At 45.3% G+C, this 18,747-nt stretch overlaps 2 protein-coding genes across 7 annotated transcripts in view; one reads left to right on the forward strand and one right to left on the reverse strand.

The window, feature by feature from the left end:
* Nsd2 (nuclear receptor binding SET domain protein 2) overlaps positions 1 to 3,855 on the forward strand; it is a 75,557-nt gene extending 71,702 nt beyond the window's left edge. For all 5 annotated transcript variants that reach the window (XM_021163010.2, XM_021163008.3, XM_021163007.3 and 2 more), the window contains one exon: positions 813 to 3,855. In XM_021163010.2, coding sequence (XP_021018669.1) covers positions 813 to 1,084 — 272 coding nt within the window. In that variant the 3' untranslated portion in view covers positions 1,085 to 3,855. The remainder of the gene's footprint in view (positions 1 to 812) is intronic.
* A 68-nt stretch (positions 3,856 to 3,923) lies between these two features.
* The window catches only part of Nelfa (negative elongation factor complex member A), a 28,377-nt gene continuing 13,553 nt past the window's right edge, over positions 3,924 to 18,747 (reverse strand). For both annotated transcript variants that reach the window (XM_021163013.3, XM_021163014.3), the window contains 10 exons: positions 17,598 to 17,769; positions 16,220 to 16,381; positions 9,364 to 9,453; positions 7,729 to 7,859; positions 7,572 to 7,641; positions 7,079 to 7,167; positions 6,301 to 6,412; positions 5,159 to 5,430; positions 4,906 to 5,005; positions 3,924 to 4,803 (listed from right to left, as the gene is read on the reverse strand). In XM_021163013.3, the coding sequence (XP_021018672.1) occupies positions 4,619 to 4,803; positions 4,906 to 5,005; positions 5,159 to 5,430; positions 6,301 to 6,412; positions 7,079 to 7,167; positions 7,572 to 7,641; positions 7,729 to 7,859; positions 9,364 to 9,453; positions 16,220 to 16,381; positions 17,598 to 17,769 (1,383 nt within the window). In that variant the 3' untranslated portion in view covers positions 3,924 to 4,618. The remainder of the gene's footprint in view (positions 4,804 to 4,905; positions 5,006 to 5,158; positions 5,431 to 6,300; positions 6,413 to 7,078; positions 7,168 to 7,571; positions 7,642 to 7,728; positions 7,860 to 9,363; positions 9,454 to 16,219; positions 16,382 to 17,597; positions 17,770 to 18,747) is intronic.

The raw sequence follows: 18,747 nt of genomic DNA on the forward strand, positions 1-18,747 counted from the left end.
CATAGCATCAGGATGAAATACAAAGATTTCACTCAAAGACCAGAAATTTACATATCTTTACATATCTGTAGCTGTGGATTTGACAGCTATCCTTAATACTAACAAAGAGTTTCAGAGATTTATATCTAAGCAGAAAACTGGTTCCTTATAGTAGGCAAAGCACAAGCCAGGCATGATAGCTTACAACTTTAATCTGACCACTTGGGAAGCAGAGGCTGGTAGATTTCTGAGTTCAAGACCAGCCTGCTCTAGGATATTCAGAGGTACACAAAGGAACCCTGTCTCAATTTAAAAAAACAGGGGGGGGGGGGAGGCAGGTCAGGGCCACTGCCATCAGTAGACACCTGTAGTGTTAGTGAGCTGTGTCTGGTGTGATGCTGCAGTTGGCAGGATGTATGCTGTAGTCTGCAGCACTTAGTACCTGCCTGGCCTTTGAGCACCAATTACAAGCTTCTCTCTGGAAACTGAAATGAAAAGCAGACTCTTGTGTTAATTTGTATTTATTTGACTAGCCAAATAAAAAATGATTTTAAGTTAGGTATGCTGATATGTTCCAGTTGGCCCACCAACTCAAGGCTGAAGCAGGAGGATGGCTAGTTATAAAGATCCAGGTCACCTTGAGGAACATATTAAGATGGGTATCTCTTGTAAGAAAAATAAGACTATGGATGGATATTAGCTCAATGCTACAGCACATGCTTGCGGCCCTGGGTTCAGTCCCTAGTACCCCTCAAAAACATTCTTCTCCACCCTGAATATACTGAAGCTTTGAATCTGTTACTTCCATTTGCTGATAGTGTGCTTTATTGCAGGGAAGTGGGAATGTCCCTGGCATCACTGTGATGTATGTGGCAAACCTTCTACCTCATTTTGCCACCTCTGCCCCAACTCATTCTGTAAGGAACACCAAGATGGGACTGCTTTCCGTTCCACCCAGGATGGGCAGTCCTACTGCTGTGAGCATGACTTGAGGGCAGACTCTTCAAGTAGCACCAAGACTGAGAAACCCTTTCCAGAATCACTGAAGTCGAAGGGGAAGAGGAAGAAAAGGCGGTGTTGGCGAAGGGTCACAGATGGTAAATAGCGCTTGGTCAGATCCTGGGGTGGTGTAGGGCAGCCAGCCCTGCAGACAGTGGGAAGGCAAGCACGGCACCCACCCCAAGGACCCAGCTCCTAGCGCTGTGTATAGGCCTACTTGGGTGGGAGGCAGCTCCTCCCACCACTGAGCCACCCTCAGCAGCTGTGCTGCGTCTGCACTGATGCCTGTCAGCTGCAGGCTTGGTGGTCCAGGATAAACAAGCCTTACTACACAGCGTCACCTCTACACTTGAATCTGAGACCCAGCGTCAAGGTGCCCTCCCATTTCTATTTTAGATTAAAGTTATGATTGAAGATTAACTGGCATGTGAAATGCTTTTATCTTACCTGAAACAAAGAATTTTCTAAAGGTCACCATTAGCTCTGTCCTGATGGTGCAGGCTTCTATTCACATACTGCCCACCTACTCAGGGCAGACTGGGCCTCCAGCCCTGGGCTTCTTCTGATCAGGATTGGTAATTCTTCTGTTGTTTGAAACAGCCTATGTTCTTTGTATTAATGTGAATTTTTCCTCAAAGTGCTTTGTTTCCACTTTGAGTGGTTGTGGTGTTGTTAAGATTCCTCTCGTGGCTTCCCTGTTTGTGGACATGACCAGTGACAGCAGTGTGGCCTGTGGAGCAGAGCAGCTGCCTTTGTTTTGCCTGTTTTTCTCTAATGTCTTTTGAAAACCTTGTACATTTTCATCACTTGATATGTTTCTGACATTTATTCCCAACATACTTTTGCTAAAACACATTACCAGCTAAAATGTATCTTGAGTTGTCGGGCAGATATAAACTATTGAGCACAGAGGGAGGTAACCACAGTATCTGGGGTGGGGGGTGGGTGGCACAAGACAGCCTGGAACGTAGGCTAATGCTTTCTGTGTGGTGCATTTGTTTGTGGAGCCTAAAGCTGGTTGCCCGTTCTCTCTCCACCTGGTTTCATGGTGGTCAAGTCTGATGGTATCTGTTTCCCTGTGAGATTTAAGTGATTTACTTTAAAGGTCCAGCCCAAGGACTACTAGACTGTCTGTCCTTTGGCTTGCTTCTGCCTTCCCAGGAGTGCATCTTGGCCTTGGAGAGCTTGGGACACCAAGAAAGGAAACCTCATGCTTTCTTTCTATTGGGAGGGAAGGTGCACGCAATGCATCAACAATGGATGGCTTTGGAAAACTAACTAGCCATTAAGTCCCCAAGGTTTGCTACCCACTGCTGTCCTGCTGCCCTCTAGCCTTGTAGAGCTGCAGTCTTCTTAGTGGTCAGCATCAGTCATGACATCTGAAAGCCTGGCGTGTCGTGAGCACTGGTCAGAGACCACTCCTTAGGCACTTAGTCTATGGTAGTTCCCCAAAAGTTGAAGCAGCTTCGCAGGCAGCCTGTTGCTTCTATAGGCACAGGCCTAGTTACCTCTGGAGACGCCTATTTGACTGGACAAGGTCAGGAACACTTTTCAGTTTAGAATTTAATCTGGCTTAAACTGCTCTATAAAATACTAGATTAGTTCATAAAGTTCTGTTACTTATGGCCCCAGTTTGGAAGGCTGATGTAGTGATAGGCCACATAGCCTCCTCACATGCACATGGCCCCCAGGCTCCATGGTGGGCCCATCTTGTCCCAAACCATCCTTCCCTACCAGCTGAGTAGCTTCTGCAAAAGAGAACAGCAGCAGAGCTGATTCTGCAGTACACTTTGGGAACAGATTAACTTTAAAAAAAAAAAAATCTTAAGTAAAATCTTGGGATTTTTGGTTCCAAGTTATTTTATAGTCTTTCTGAAGGAAATATTGTGGACATGTTAGACAATTTCCCCTTTCTAAAAGTATTAATGAATAATAACACTAACTCTAAAAACCAACCGAAGACCTATTTACAAATCTGGGGTGATTGGCCTTTCCAACAGGCCTAGGGCTGTGACTCTGGGTGTGGTAGGTGTCCTGAATCTGACAGAGATGTTACTTTCTGAATATCAACTCCAGTTTCTTCTTCCTTAATGTGACATAAACAAATGAAGACTGCCCATCTTCCATAACTACTCAGGAGCCGTGGCATCCCAAACCAGGCAGGAGCTGCTCCCTAGTCAGCACACACCTGTGTGTACGCTTCTGCAGAGTGGCAGCAGCCCAGGATACACAGCCAGTGTCCACAGTAGCACTGGTCTAGGAAAATGTGGAACTACAGCACTTCAGACCTAGGCACCTGTAGGGCAGTGCATCTGGCAAGAGTGAGGAGGACCCAGGTGCTAGTTCTTAAGGAACAGCCTGGCACTAGTATGTAAGGACTCCTTGGGTCTCAGGCAGGCACACTCAGGTTGGCTTTTCTGAGGACTTCCAAGTGATACCTGATGATGTGTGACCTCCAGAGCTACCTAATTTTCAAGAGTTAATAGGGAAAAAATGTTTTAAAGGTAATGCAAACACCTATCAGTTGCCAAATAACTTCAGCTGATAACTGTTAGAATAAAATGCTGTGTCCATGTGTATCATGGTATCACTGTATCCTGTTGAGATGTGAAATGCCCTATCAGAAATTAAATAAGTTTAAATGTGCCAATTGGTGTCTAAACTTCATACAATATAAAGTCAGGTTCCTTTTAGGAATGCTGGGTGCTGTCACTAGGTCTGATAGTGAAGGCTTAAAAACTTGAAGTTTGGGGGGAGGGGGGAGTTAATACTGAAATATAGATGAGAATTACCAGTTGGGGAAGAATAGCATTTAAGTGGAAAATCGTGTTTGGAAAACTGTAATGAGTATTTTTTTATTAAAAAACTTTAAAGGCCTTTTTCTTACACTTATTTAATACGTAACTGTGTCTGACTCCTCCACTTCCTGGGTGCCCACAAGTTGCCCTACCCATTTACCAACCTCTATTTTCAGGTAGCCTTACCTCCAACCCTGCCTCTCCTCTCCCAGGTTCTGACAGCTGTATATGCAGGGGTTTGGTCTCAGAGCAGGGGGTCAAGCTCACCTGAAACACAGCTCTGTGGGCTTTCTTTAGAAAAACTAAACTTTAATACTCAGGTCATTTTACAATGAAAATAGGAACCCAGACACAGGTTTGAAATGTTTACAACTGTACAAAAGACATACAAATCCCTGGTAAGTAGTGGCATCAAAGCTGGTCATGGTCCCCCTCACACCCTAGACTTTCCAGATGTCACCTTTGGTCCCCTCAACCTCACGAGGGAGGGCATGCACAAGCAGAGAGAGAAAGCCCTCTCAGCCAGTAACTTTTTTTTTTTTTTTTCTCTAAAGAAGAAATAAAAAAGGTAAAAGTCGAACAGGCACTAAAATTTTGAAGTAACTTTTGGTTTGCATTCAAAACATAATATTGAATAAAAAAAAGTATCTTAATCACACAGAAAACTAACTTATTAGAATATAAAAAATAAGCCTAAACTCCCCAGAGAAATGGCTGGGCCCAGGGGCCTGTGGATCACAGGTGCTGGGTGGAGCACATCCTTCGGTATCTGCTCAGGTCACTCAGCACAACCAGCAAACCTTGTCCTCTGGTCTGATGAGGGTCAGCAGCAGAGATGGCACTTAGGACACATTGGTCATAGGCTTGTACTTCTTGAAGCGTGTCCACTGGCCTGTGGCGTAGTTCATCTCGAACACTGTGTCCACTAGCATGGTGGTACTGCCCTGGCCGTCTGCCTTGGGCAGATCCTCTGTGTGTTCACTGAGCTTGATCTGGATCACATCCCCCTGCTCCGGGCACGGGTTCTCTGTAGGGAGCAGGGACTGCTGGGCAGGTGCCTAGGGCCAAGCAACCCATCCCCCCAACCCATCTGGGGCACCTCCCAAGCTTAGCATTAGCACAGATGTACCTCGAGAGCCAGCCATGAAGCCCAGGATGAGGGCCTTCTCTGGCCGAGTGACCTTGTTTGCCGTCTTGAACATCTCCTGGGCAGCAAACATCTGTTCTCTCTGTGAAAAGATGATGTGGGTGCCTAGGGTGCCAAGGCCACCTGCCTCTACTACCATTGGCCCCGCTATGCTCATCATATAATACCCCTTGGCTGCAAACAGGCAAAGCTATGCTATCCATCTAATGGCCTTGGGCCCTGGCAGGGTACTTACAGTGAGGGACAGGTTCTTTTTAGGTTGCTGCTGAACAGGGGCTGGAGCCTGGGTCTGAGGGGCCACCATGGCCACTGGGGGTGTCTGAGCAGTGGGAGTGACAGCTGGGGGAGTAGTAGGTGTCAGAGGTGAGGTAGGTGCTGCAGGTGCTGGTGTAGCTGGGCTCAGGCCACTGTTATACATAGGTGCCCTTTGTTTAAACTGTGTTGGCAGTGTGGGACTTGGAGCGCTGGGTTCCTCAGGTGGCCGGCTGGCTTCCCGAGAGGGTGGAGCTGTAGGCAAAGCAGGTTTATTAAGAGTTGTCCAGGAAAGGGAGTCTTCATTCCTAATCTACTTGGTCCCCAGGCTCCCTGCCCCAGGCACCATTTTCTGGAGAGGCAATAGGCTCAGCTCCACTTCTCCTGCCCCGACAACTACTCCATACCCACCTACTCTTGTCTTGTTCCATCACTGCTGCCCAGAAGCCCTTACTGACCTTCATAGTCAGGGACATGAGCCCTGTGCAGTACTATCCAGCAAGGCAGAGCCTATGTCCTTAGGCATTTCTAGACTTGTAGTTTAAGGTGTCTAAGGCTCTGGTTAGGTCCTGGCGTATGATGTTACCCATATATACCCTGGTACTGGTTACAGGACGATGGAAAGCAGCTCCCCAAGCCTAGCACACTCTGCCTCAGCAAGGCTGCTGACCCTTACATGTCCTGAGGAAAACTGACCCCCCCAAGCTACAGAGCTGAGCCCAATGGAGCCAACACCCTGAACAAATAACTAACCCAAGCTTATGTCTGCCCCTGAAAGAATCATTCCTCTACAGAATGCCTCATCTGGGAAGAGAAAATCCTTGGCTTCCCCTCGTATCACCCCCCCACCCCACCCTTAAAGAACAGGGTGCCCAAAGTGGCAATCTTGGCAGCTACTTGTTCATTCAAATCAGGACTTCTGGCTTATTTCTTGGCCAGGAGATCCTTCTGCTGCCTGGGATCAGAAGACAATGGGACAGGTGCTTTAGTGCTGACCAGTACCTGTGAGCTTCCCAGGTTGGTATGCCAGGCTCCATCCAGGGGTCAAAAGAAACCCTGTAAGCCCAGGGCAAGTCCTTATGGGGGCTGAGGGAAACCGGGTTCAGCATACTGCTGGGTACTCACCTGGGGGAGTCTCAGAGCTGGGGATGTAAGATGAGGCAGGTACCACACTGGGTGTAGAGGGCAGGTAACTTGTGGAGGGCAGTGTTGGCTCACTGTTCAGAGACCCAAGTTTCTGGAAGACAGAGACAATGGTTCCTCCAGGCAGAGGTAAGGGTTTCAGTACACCTTCCTGGGAGTAGCCTGGACAGCCTCAATCAGCCATTGCCCATCAACAGAGCAAGTTAGCAAGTACTGCTATCCCCAGGGCCGGGATAGTGGCTTCTCTAACCATAAGCCCCTGATTTTAGTGATGCTGGACTTCAAACTTAAGCCACAGTCACCACCCTATGTTCCCAAACTGACATCTAGGGAAAATAGTTCAGCAATGCAAAGGGTACCGCAAAGAAAATGGGCTCAGAGATCATACCAAGAACGGTCACACTGCCTACACACACACAACCTACGCACCTGCCTCTGACTACTCATTTCCACAGACCAGCCCTGGGAAAGAGCTACTCTGGTTCAAACACCCTTCCCACATGCATGCCATGCCTGGTCTGCAGAGCACCTGGGCCTCAAGCAGGAACCATACCCACTGGACAGTGAGGAGCTTGAGGTAACAGTGGTATGGAGGCACCACAGGCAGTAATCCTAGAATGAGGCAGGTATTTGTTCCAAACACGCGACTGATGCCCAAGTCAAGCTCTGGCTCCTTCAGCTACTAGCATACATACACGTTCATACATGCATACATATCTGCACACATGTACACACATACAGAATATATCTCAGTGGCTACCTGTGTGGACACCAGGCCAGCAGCATAGTCAGGGGTAGCGTTTTCAACAACCGTCTCTTCCTTGGTGGGCTTTTCTACCACTTCTGTGTCTGCCATTAAAGGAAGAGAAGGCTGGTTAGTGGCTCTGACCCAGCTCCAGTTCAAGTCACAAGTGTTCTCTGTGAAGGCCAAATGCAAGATAGCACTATGCACTTAGGTCTCAGGGCAAGGAAATGATATTATAACCTGTAATCCTAGTAGTTGGAAAGCTACAAGCCCGAGGCCTGACTGGACCACAGTGTACAGACCTTGTCTCAAAAAGCCACATGCCCCCACTCAAAACAAAACCAACTAACAAAAAAAATCCCTGGGAAAAATCACAGACAGACTAGACCACAAAGAGAAAACATGAAGAAACCCAAAGGACCCAGGCACTATACTGGCAGAAGCAACTACAACCCATTAGGCTGCACTGCCCCCCATCCTCCCTCCAAACCTTCAATGATCCACACACCTAAAGTCTTCCTCCTCCTCTTTGCCTCTCGTCCAGCACCAACTGTATTCAGCTCAGAAATATCAAGCAGCTGCCAAAATAAATACATGCCGCACTTAATTATAGAGCAAAGAATCAATGCTTAGCCTTGGCAGGATCATGAAAAGGGATGTCCCACCTTCACACCCCTTTCTTTCTGCAGTGGCGTCCTCGAAGGTGGTATTGGAGTCCGGTTCCCAGAAGGGCTGAAGACGCTGGGTGTGGTGGGACTTCTGAAGGGGGCTTGCTTCGGAATGCCTTTGAGAGGGGCTACAGAAAAGACACTAATATCAGTGATAATGTCTCTGGGGGGGGCCCAGCAGCCTCTTGAGCAAGGCTGCCTCTGGGAAATCCCACAGAAAGTTAGTCTTCTACCACATTGTGGACTTTTGCACATTTCATCCTGTGCTAAAAAGAACTCAAGGGGATGGAGCAATGACCCTGTGGTTAAGAGCACTGGCTGTTCTTACAGAGGACCCAGGTTCAATTTCCAACACCCACCGTTAGATCCAGTCCCAAGGGATCTGATGCCCTCTTCTGTCATTCTGTCATCCAGGAGTACTGCACACACGTACACAGATATATATCCAGACAAAACAGCCATACACATACAATAAAATAATTCAAAAAACAAAAAACCACTCAGGCTCTTTGTCAGCATCACTATGGTGAAGAAACATGAGTTCAGAACCGACAAGCCTAATGACATCCCTGGAGGTCTGTTGGGAAGACCCAGGCTTACGGTCTGAAGGTGCACGACTCATCCTTTCTGAGAACGCTAGAGTAATAGATGCTAACAGCTCTCTAAGACAAATGAGGCCTCCAGACTTTTCAGGACAAGAACTACCCTGGTTTCAAACTGCCCAGTAGTAACACCCCAAACTAACATTTTTGCTAAGAAGAAAGCCAAAGATCTTGAGTTAGGTGACCTTACAGTATCAAGCCTCTCAGAACAGTGACATTCCTTTTCTTTCTGTCCCTCAGGAGGGCCACCCAATGTCCTCAGAGGCAAAGAAAGCAAGGTGGAGCCTACACTACAGCAGCAGGCCATACCAAAGGAAGAACAATGCCCTGTAGTGATAATGGGAAAATGGTCGGTCAGCCATACCAAGGCTTTGCACTAGTTATGTGCCAGCTTTTGGAGTTATGGGAACTTGGTATTCCAAGATGCAAGATGAACCAAGTGGGAGGACCAGGCAAGGCTTTCCCTTCATTCTAAAGCTATCTTGCCCACTGGGCCCTGAACATCATTCTAGAGGAGTCCTCTCTTGTATCTGACACAGTGCTAAGTGCACATAAACACAGGCACATGCATGAAGAGCCAGACTACTGTGTGGCCCTCTAACTTGGAAACTTGCCCTGGGCACATGGCACCTGCCATAACTGTTACACTCAAGAGGGTAGCTACCGATGACAGAGGGGCTAAAGCAAATGTCACCTTCTCCTAGAAGCTCTGGCAACTACAAAGTAGCAAAAATTTCCCACTTAATTCTTAGCTTAATGTTAAATTATATAGGCAATGATATTAAAAATATATAATGTATTATAAAAACAAATACCAGCTGCTTCACCACATACAGCCTCCTTCCTCTCCCCAGGATAATGCACAAGGCCTTGCTTGTCTTCACACAACTTCTCACTATAGAGCCGTGGGCCTCACCTCTCAGGACTAATGTCCAAGTGCATTTTCTGGTGAGAAAAAATCCTACCTTTCAAGCCAAACCCTCCCGCCTGGCAGCAACGGCAGCACCACCCGAGAGCACAGGAGCCTTACTTGTAGTGTCCATCTTTCGAAGCAGCCCCCGGCCCTTAGCATGGAACGGGACCCCAGCACTTCTCTTCAGCTGCTGGGCTGTCTCGGTAGCTGTGAGAATAAAAGTCACAAGATCAGGGTCACTTAGAGCACGGGGCCTCTCAGCATATAAAGCAACTATAACAAGAAAGACTTTAAAAATACTCAAGGTAACTCCTTTATATAACCCAGCAGGATGCACCCAGAAATGCTGCTGAAGTTTATAGCTGATAATTCCTTTAAGAAACAAACAAAAAAGCCCAAAACAAAACACAAAAAGAAAGGAAGGACTGTTTCCTGGTATTTGTTTTTATAATACATTATATATTTATAATATCATTGCCTATATAATTTAACATTAAGCTAAGAATTAAGTGGGAAATTTTTGCTACTCTGTAGCTGCCAGAGCTTCTATGTAGTCTATTTTTCTTCAATCATTGTTCCCAAGGCAGCAAAATGGACAGACTAGAGACAGGAGAAATGAGCTACAGCTTTTGGAGGGGCGGGGGGTGGGAAGACTGGTTTTCTTGACAAGAGAAGAGGAAGGGGACAATTGCTCATGCATGGCTTCTGGGTTGCCACATCTCATCGTGGTGCTAGGTGCTTCTGAGGACATACTGAACGGCAAGAGTTAAAGACCACCTTAATCTCTACTACATCTCCAAAAGGGATGGCACTGTGGCTATAGTCCATTCCACAGAGGCCTTCCCTTTGTTCTGGGAACCAAAGTTGTCTTGGGACAGAAAACCTGAAGCCAACACATGTCCCCTGGGTTGCCCCTGGCTTGACTGTATAGTCATGTCACATCATAGACCCGCAAGCTCCTGCTCAACTCTGCCCGCTTCCGTCAGGGACTCTGGCAATGGAAGAATAATACCACAGCTAGTATTGCAGGTTTTCTCGTCCTGTGTCCCTTAATAGAAAACACCAAATTTCCCTCGAAACTGTGTGCACTGGCTTTCTAAAGTTGACAACCTAATCCAAGGGCAGTGACGGGCATTTGAGTCAGCAGCAAGGGAGACCCTTCCTCAGCAGAGTGAACACCAACTATGTTAAAGAGCTCAATATTAAAATGAAATGATGACGCGGTAATAAAATTAAATACCGAACAATAAAAACCATCATGTGTTGTAAGCTCATTTTGTTAAATAGCCTTCCCCTGGTCACGGAGGAGCTTGACACCAGCTCACATATGACAAAAGCTTCCTGTGTCAGGACATTCCCACAAATGTGGCTCCAGAGTCAACTGTCATTGCCACCTGTGTGCCCCCGGGAACCAGGAGCCTGAGGTGTTGCTATATTACAGGTCCCCACAGCTGCCTTTACAGCAGGCTCAGGTCATGGAGTTACACATAAATATGAGAAGGAGACAAGAGATTTTGCTGAACTTGCTTCCGGTCCTGGAGGGCAGGATTAGCCCGAGTCCATCAGCAGCGCTGAGGACTTCCTGACAGCTGGGCTGGAGACCTTCCAGAGCAGTTCAGTGGGCCTGAGCTCCACAGACCTCCAGACAGCACAGACCCTAGACCTGTTCTGCTACAAGGCTCTTCCTGCAAACAGGGTATTTGCTGGCCTGTGATCCCAGCACTCAGGAAGCTGAGGCAGGAGGAGGGAGAACTCATGTCACCCTAGGCTTCAAAGTGAGACTGTTTTTCAAAAAACAAAACAATAAACAACAACAACAACAAAGAGCTATTTACAAATACTAGTGATGTTAATTGCATAGCCAAAATAAGTTTATGGAAATCTATGTTTTTAATTTTTTAAATCTTTTTCATTTGTTGGTTTTTTGTTTATATTTGTGATGGTCTGTATATTCTTGGACCAGGGAGTGGCACCATCTGGAGGTGCGGCCTTATTGGAATAGGTGTGACCTGGTTGGAATAGGTGTGTCACAGTGGGTATGGGCTTAAGACTCTCACCCTAGTTGCCTGGAAGTCAGTCTTCCACTAGCAGCCTTTGGATGAAGACGTAGAACTCTCAGCTCTGCCTGCGCCATGCCTGCCTGGATACTGCCATGCTCCCACCTTGATGATAATGGACTGAACCTCTGAACTTATAAGCCAGCCCCAATTAAATGTTGTTTTTATAAGACTTGCCTTGGTCATGGTGTCTGTTCACAGCAGTAAAACCCTAACTAAGACAATATTGTTTTGCCAAAACAAGATCTACATTGCCTAGGCTGGTCTAAAGTCAGTTTGTATTCATGTGATCTTTCTTTCTCAGCATTTCAAAAAGTCGTGAACTAGGTACCCGGTGCACCTGGCTTAAAACCCATCCTTTTAATGTTATTTGGCTAAAGGACACTTTCCCTGCCCTGTCTCCAGCCTTCCACATAAACCTTCATAAGGCGTGATTTGGGAAAGCATTTAATAAAACCATCTAATATGATAGAGACCAGGTCAGGATACAAACAGCAGCCTCACACCAACATCCCATTGTGAGGGACCCACAACCTGCTTGACTGGCACAGATACTATTTTGTGAGATTATAGGCACTGTGTTTGAAACTCTGAGGTCTCTAATGCATGTTTCTAAACATCAGTGGTTAACACAGAAACCTCTGATTGTTTTTTTGAGAAGACAAGCTAGTCTCTTTTAAAGTAAAAATATTTGAAAACTATAGAGAGAATATCTTGTGTATTATATGGAAGCCTCTCTTGTCAATAAAAAAAAAAACCTATGGGGCTACAGGAAACATGTAGAATGGAAGTTGGGACATCCAGTAGGCAGAAAGAATTCTCAAAGAGAGCCAGGCATGGGAAGATTTGCCCAGGCATATGGAGGAAGACAGAGACCATGGGAGGAGCTGAGCAGAGGTAACCAGCCATGTGGTAGGACTTAGATTATAATAAATGGGAAATTAAATTATGAGCTAGTCAGAGAACAAGCCAAAGCTAATGGCCAAGGTGTTTGTAAATATATTTTGAGTCTCACAGTTGTTATTCTGGGAGCTTGGGGCTGGGAGGAAAGCATGCATTTAACATATGGTGCTGAACATGGTGGGCATGGAATCCAAATCTTTTGACTTTATATTTAGTTATTAGATGGAGTCCAGGGTAAACCGAGGAGAACAAGTGGCCATGTTGTGCTACAGAGCACTTGACTGAGGCCCTTGAGCCTGAAGTTTCTCTTGGACCAACAGCTAGCTACTCTTTGTTCTTACTTGGCTTACACTGTTTTATCTCATTTAATAGTTAATAGTTCTTCAACTGTGTCTTTCCTGGCATACTCTTTTTTTTTTTTTTTTGGCTTGTCCTGGAACTCACTTTGTAGATCAGGCTGGCCTCGAACTCAGAAATCCGCCTGCCTCTGCCTCCCAAGTGCTGGGATTAAAGGCGTGCGCCACCACGCCCGGCTGGCATACTCTTAAGAACTGGAATGGTTCCATTCTTTTTGGTTTTTCGAGACAGGGTTTCTCTGTGTAGCCCTGGCTGTCCTGGAACTCACTCTGTAGACCAGGCTGGCCTGGAACTCAGAAATCCGCCTGCCTCTGCCTCCCAAGTGCTGGGATTAAAGGCGTGCGCCACCACTGCCCGGCTATAAATTTTTTTTTTTTAATTTATAAATCTAAGGAAAAGGCTAAGATATCAGAAATAAAAAAAATAGGGAGAGAAAATTAAGGCAGACTTCGAGAAAGAAGAGGCTGATGAAAACTTAGTTGCTGATTGAAGACCACAGAACAGAGATTCTTTGAATCAGAATAGGGACTCTTCGGAGGAATCTAATATAGAATTTACAATAACATCAAAAGAGGCAGTTCCAAATGAGAAAAATCTACAAAGGCTTAAAGAATTAAAACAGCAGCCCATGATAACATAATATATTGAGTTAAGAATTCAGATTCTACTTATTGATGCTACCTCAGAAAAATGCTATGCAATAAATTGTATAGAAGTTAGAGAATTAAGCTAAGTGTATGTGTTGATACATCACTGTTGATTCTAAGTTATAGAAATACAAACTGAGACTAATAATAACCCACTATTTGTCTCTAGTAAAATGCAACAGTTTTTTGCATATTATATGAAGCAAGATATGGACATATCATACAGTCCTACAGGACAGGCAGCTGGGCAGAGATGTAATCCTGCTTTGAAAGAAAGGCCTTTACAGATGAAAGCTGATGGTGCCTTGGCGTATGTATTCACTGGAATCTAACAATTATTTTAGACATTATGTCATGAAATCTGTTACAGAAATAATTTACAATCCTACAGATCAAGCAAATTATGGAGCAATCTAACAAAAAATTCAGGGAAGATGTTCATAGAAGGATAAAAAAAAATCTAGGGATAAAGTACTGGATTTTGGAAAGGACTGCTGAATGAAGTCAGCTTAGGGAAGTCCTAATTCCAGAATGGAATAAAGGAAATACGTTGTACTGGGGAGAGTTTTTTCCTTTATTCCAATAGGAAAAGAAAAGCTTCGTCTTCTATCCAAATTGTTGGAAATCAGAGTTGACAGGGAGGAGGCCCCTGGAGATCTGCTTGCAGACAGAAAGACCAACAATGCAGATAATGTATGTGCTGACCTCTCGGCAGGGGAAGACCTCCGAGGCTGACTGAGACACAAATAATCTTGTTGGCTAGAGTCCTCACAACCATATTTGCATGCCATTCTTTCATATGAAAATTAATATTACAGTTTGATGACACAGTCCAAACTAACTTATAAAGAAAGATGCCTTTTACCTGCTTGAGAACAAAGAATCATCTCGGACTCTTCTGTACTCACTGAACATTCTATTCATATGTTACTGTTGAAATGTGTAGTATTTGTGCGCGTTTCTATGTTTGTAGACCGAAGAATCAGATACCAAGAAGACAAGACAAGCAGCATAGATGACCCAGGCTGCTTGCTTCCAGGACAGCTTCAAAGAAAGCAGCTGACCCCAATTCATCCAGCATCACAGAGTGTTCCAGTCAGCAGGTAAGCCCTGAACTTCTCAATATACAGAAGACAACTGGACAGCAAATGCTACAGCTAGCTGCCTTAAGACTGACCATTATTCCAATTTGAGCATTGGGGGGCTGGGAGGGGAGGAAAGAGGGAAGGCTCAAAAGGAAAGTGAAACCCTAAATCATCAGGAAACTGTTTTAAGAGAACTGTTTTAAGAGTCCCAGTTCCCAAGAGGTGGGCTAGATAGCTTTTGATCATTCAGTAGATGATGGATGTTGCCACTGTATAAGGGAGTTGGTTACAATATGTTAATGGTTCTGGTCAGGGAAGAAACAAAACAGAGATATTGGATTCAGGGATTTCTTTTTCTCTCTCTTTTTCTTTCCAATATCCTTTCTCTCCTGTCTAGTGTTAGGAGGAAAAGGGGGAAGAAGGAATGAAAAGAAAAAGGGGAAATATAGGATTAATGGATGGATTATTGAATCTACTTTTAGGTCAAAGAACATTAATAAGCCAAAAATCTTACACTGGTATTCATCTTTGTATATCGATACATATTAAGGTTATATTTGTTTACATTGGTATAGATCTTTGTATATTGATACAGATTTAGATTATATTTTGCTACAACACACTAAGGTACTGTACCTACGCAATTCATTTTAAAATGCAATGTTAAGTTCTAGTCCTTAAAAGCTGTTGTAAGACTGTTTAAAATAATTAGAAATACAAGTTAATAGTCAATCAAACATATGGTCTTGTAGGAACTTCTTTATTTACAAAATTAAGCTTTATTTAGAGGTAGATGTTCTCAATGTTAATCAGACAGTAAATAGAAAGAAACAATTCAGATATACTATAGATAGATGGTCTTTAAATATAGCATTTAAAGATGCTTTATTAATTTAATCCTTCTTTGATAATAAGACAGGTCAGCTCCTGGCATCACCCCTACTGGGCTTCGAAGAAAATGATGAGCATTGGAGTTTGCTTCAAAAGTGGCAAGCTAGCCAGTGGGCAAGAAGCTACCCTTGCTTCATGCTGACAGAATGCTGTCCAAACTGGACAAATGGGATGCAGGGAAGTTGACTGCTGAGGTTTGCCAAGACAAGATGAGCAGTCCTTTTCTATTTCCTGTTTCACAAAAAGGCCTGTCAGATATTCTGGGCTACAAAGCTACAGATGATACTCCTATGACTCAGAGAAATTTGGGAGGCTGTCCAGACAGCCAACTGTCTCTGTCACTGTCATAGTCCAGAAGCTGCTTGCCTACACTTCCTGCACACTCTCTCAGGTAGTCTCTGAGATGGGGTTGAAGACTAGATAGAGGTTTTCAAGCCTATGCAAGTTATGGTAAGAATGATGTAAGTGCAGAGCTCTGAACTCACCAGGATAGGGTAGATGGTAGAGTACTTTATCCAAAGTTGCCAGACACATATGGGCTAGACACTATAAATATAATTCTCACCTGATAATCTTTCATATTTGTTATTATTGTATATAGTCTACTGATGGAAAATAAAGTCTTTAATTGGACTACAGGGGAACTTATAGAGAATATGTTGTATAGTGTATGGATACATCAACTTGTCAATAAAAACTCTGGCTTATAGGAAAGGGAGAATAGAAGGTGGGACATCTGGTAAGCAGAAAGGATTCTGGGAGAGAGCCAGGTGCATGGAAATTTGCCTGGGAACATGGGGGGGGGGGGGGCAGAAGCATGGGGTCTGAGAGGAGGTAGCCATCTATGTGGCAGAACTTAGGTTAAAATAACTGGGATATTAAAGTATGAGTTAGTAGGAGAATGAGCCACAGCTTATGGCCAAGGTGTTTGTAAATATATTTTGAGTCTCAGAGTCCTTATTCCAGGGGTTTGGGGCCTGGAGCGAACACCCCACAGAGAAAAGAGCAGGGTTGCTGTGACCCAGGCACTCACATTTCTGCAGCAGTTCTGCCCGCAGTGTGGCACTCTTAGGTTTCCGCTTTAGCTGAAAATGCTTGACTGGTGGGGTGAGGGGCCCAGCAAGGGTGGTCAGAGCATTCTTGTTCAGGTACTGGCACTCCAGTGGTAGCATGGCAGATGCCTCACACTCACTCACTGTGGAGAGTCAGAGGGTTAGAGAAATAGGTCTTACAACCCCATAGCTCACATGTAGACAACTCCATGAAGGCTTTCATTATTTATCACTGTGACAGCTTCTTGCTTTGGTTTCAAGCCCCTATCGTCCCCACCATTCCAGTTCCACCATCTCTAGAACCCAAGATCATCCAGGTGCATCAGGACCAAAGAATAGGCCTGTCGCCCTAGAGGAAAACTCTGATTCTCCAGAGGCTTTCTAAAAACAAGAAATGCCTAGAAAAGAAGACAGGGTTCCTCAATTATGTCAGCTATCAGCCACTGGACCCCAGTGGAGGTCCAGGAACCACAAGCATCAGCATATAGCAGCATGGGGAGCAGCCTCCTGCATCCTAACTACAAGGCAGATTCAACACCAAGAGGAACAAGTGTGTGGCTATCTTAGCCTTCCCCTTTGACTGCAGAGCCCTGGCGGTCTCTCCTGACACTCCTCAGAGGAAGTTTTCTAAAGCCACTCACATGTGCTTCCTGATTCGATGTGATCACCAAGAGGCTGGAGCCTGAAAAACTCCAAAGAGTTATCCCAGTCAGTCTATATATATGTGTGTATAACTAGGGGAAGCAGAATCACGAGAAGTAAGTTGCTTCACCCTCCCACTGCCAAGTGAACCAGCCACCGCATTAGGGATGTGACATGTGCAGACCAATGCTCTGAGTCTGCAACTAAAATCAACAAAACCCCCAAACCTCCTAGGGCCTCACAAGCAGGCCTGTAGGAGTGTGTGACCTCGAGCCTCCAACTCCATTTTTCTGAGAAATACCTTGAGGCATAGGTCTTCATTCTCCATCAAGGGAGAGAGCGTCAGAGGCAAATATTCCTACTCTCACCTCTCTAAAACCACGGTCTTCACCTCATAGTCTAGAAACTGATTTGTTGGTATTTTTTTATGAGTATCTACTAAAGGACAGAGAATGTTTTAGGCTCAGGAAACACAATCTGTAAGGTTTTCACCCTCAAGGAACTTTTGGGGAGAGCTAGCAATGGCCAAGTAAATCATGGATGAGTCAGAGCTGCAGACACAGCACATGCAGTGGGGACAGGGTTGTGGTAAGTCAGACTGAAGCAGTCATGTGTATAAGGAGCCATGGCATACTACATCAAGGGTATAATAATGACAACATAATTTCTAAAACTAGAGCACCTTTTTCCTACTGCAAAATAAAGTTGGCTACTTACCTTTTTCTCTAAGTTCTCCTAAGATATCTTGAACATTGGGGTTCTGTTCTTCAAGGTCCAGATTCAAGGAGCCCGTGTCAGGGAAGGACTTCAGAATGTCAGCAACCATGAGGACCCAGGGGTCTGAGTCCAGCGTGGCCAGCTGGATGATATCCATCAGAGCCGCCTTCATCTGCCAAGAAAGAAGACACCAAGTACATGCCAGCAGCCCCACTTGGCCTCTTGGAACAGTGACAGCTTAAAATGTCCCCTGCTGTGACTGTGGCCTCTGGGTGGCCTATGGCAGGAATCTCTATAACTCTCAGGCCCCAAAGCTCTACCTGGGCTTTGCTTTCTTCATCCTTTCCTGCCTTAATCCTAGGCCATCGGCTTCCCTTCCCTGCACACTTGTTAGGCTGGGATGGCTTTTCAGACTGTGCCTATGCTTCCTAACTCTCTCTGCTGGGCAGACAAAACATAAGATTCAAGGAAACGGGGCTGCCATGCCTATACTTACGCAATATGCACCTTTAATGGGCGTTCTTTTGGCATACAGAATTGGGCTCAGGTTCAGTAACATGGAGCACCAAGGCAAGTGGGTGACCCATCATTTCTTTGGTGCAAAGGAGGGACAGGGACAAGAGCTTGTACCATGCGCAACTGCCACTGCTAGTAATAGATAGATGCTTGAAGTTACAGTGTGCATAGGAGAAACCATAGAAAGCCGGGCACGTGGAATGACGCATGCAGCTTATGAGCTATGGACACCTACCAGAGAGTTAGAGGGGGCCAGGAAGTCTTTGCAGCAGCCTGTGTGGGAGCCAGTGGCTGAAGACAAGAGGGATTTGACCTCTACCACCCACAGGTAAGAATGCTACCTAACCAGTGTCGCTTAGTCACAGTAGCTGTGGTGGTTTGAATAAGAATGGTCATGTGTGGAAAGGATTAGGAGGAGGGGTCTTGGGGGGGGGGCAAGTTCTACTAAGATGTGGTGAGAGGTGTGAAGCAGAAGTTTAGCATAGCCATTGTATATGGCTAAGACAATGGCTTTGAAAGTAGCCTTTTGTAAATAGTCAGGGATTGTTTTCTGAGGCTTAAGGGGTGGCTCTACAGAAGGATTCAAAGAGCCTTTGCATAACTTAAAGGTCTCCTAAAGCAGAGAGTTACTCAG

The sequence above is a fragment of the Mus caroli genome, unplaced genomic scaffold (assembly GCF_978045245.1).
Source record: "Mus caroli unplaced genomic scaffold, Mus_caroli_1 scaffold_4, whole genome shotgun sequence".
In the NCBI taxonomy this organism is placed as follows: Eukaryota; Metazoa; Chordata; class Mammalia; order Rodentia; family Muridae; genus Mus; species Mus caroli.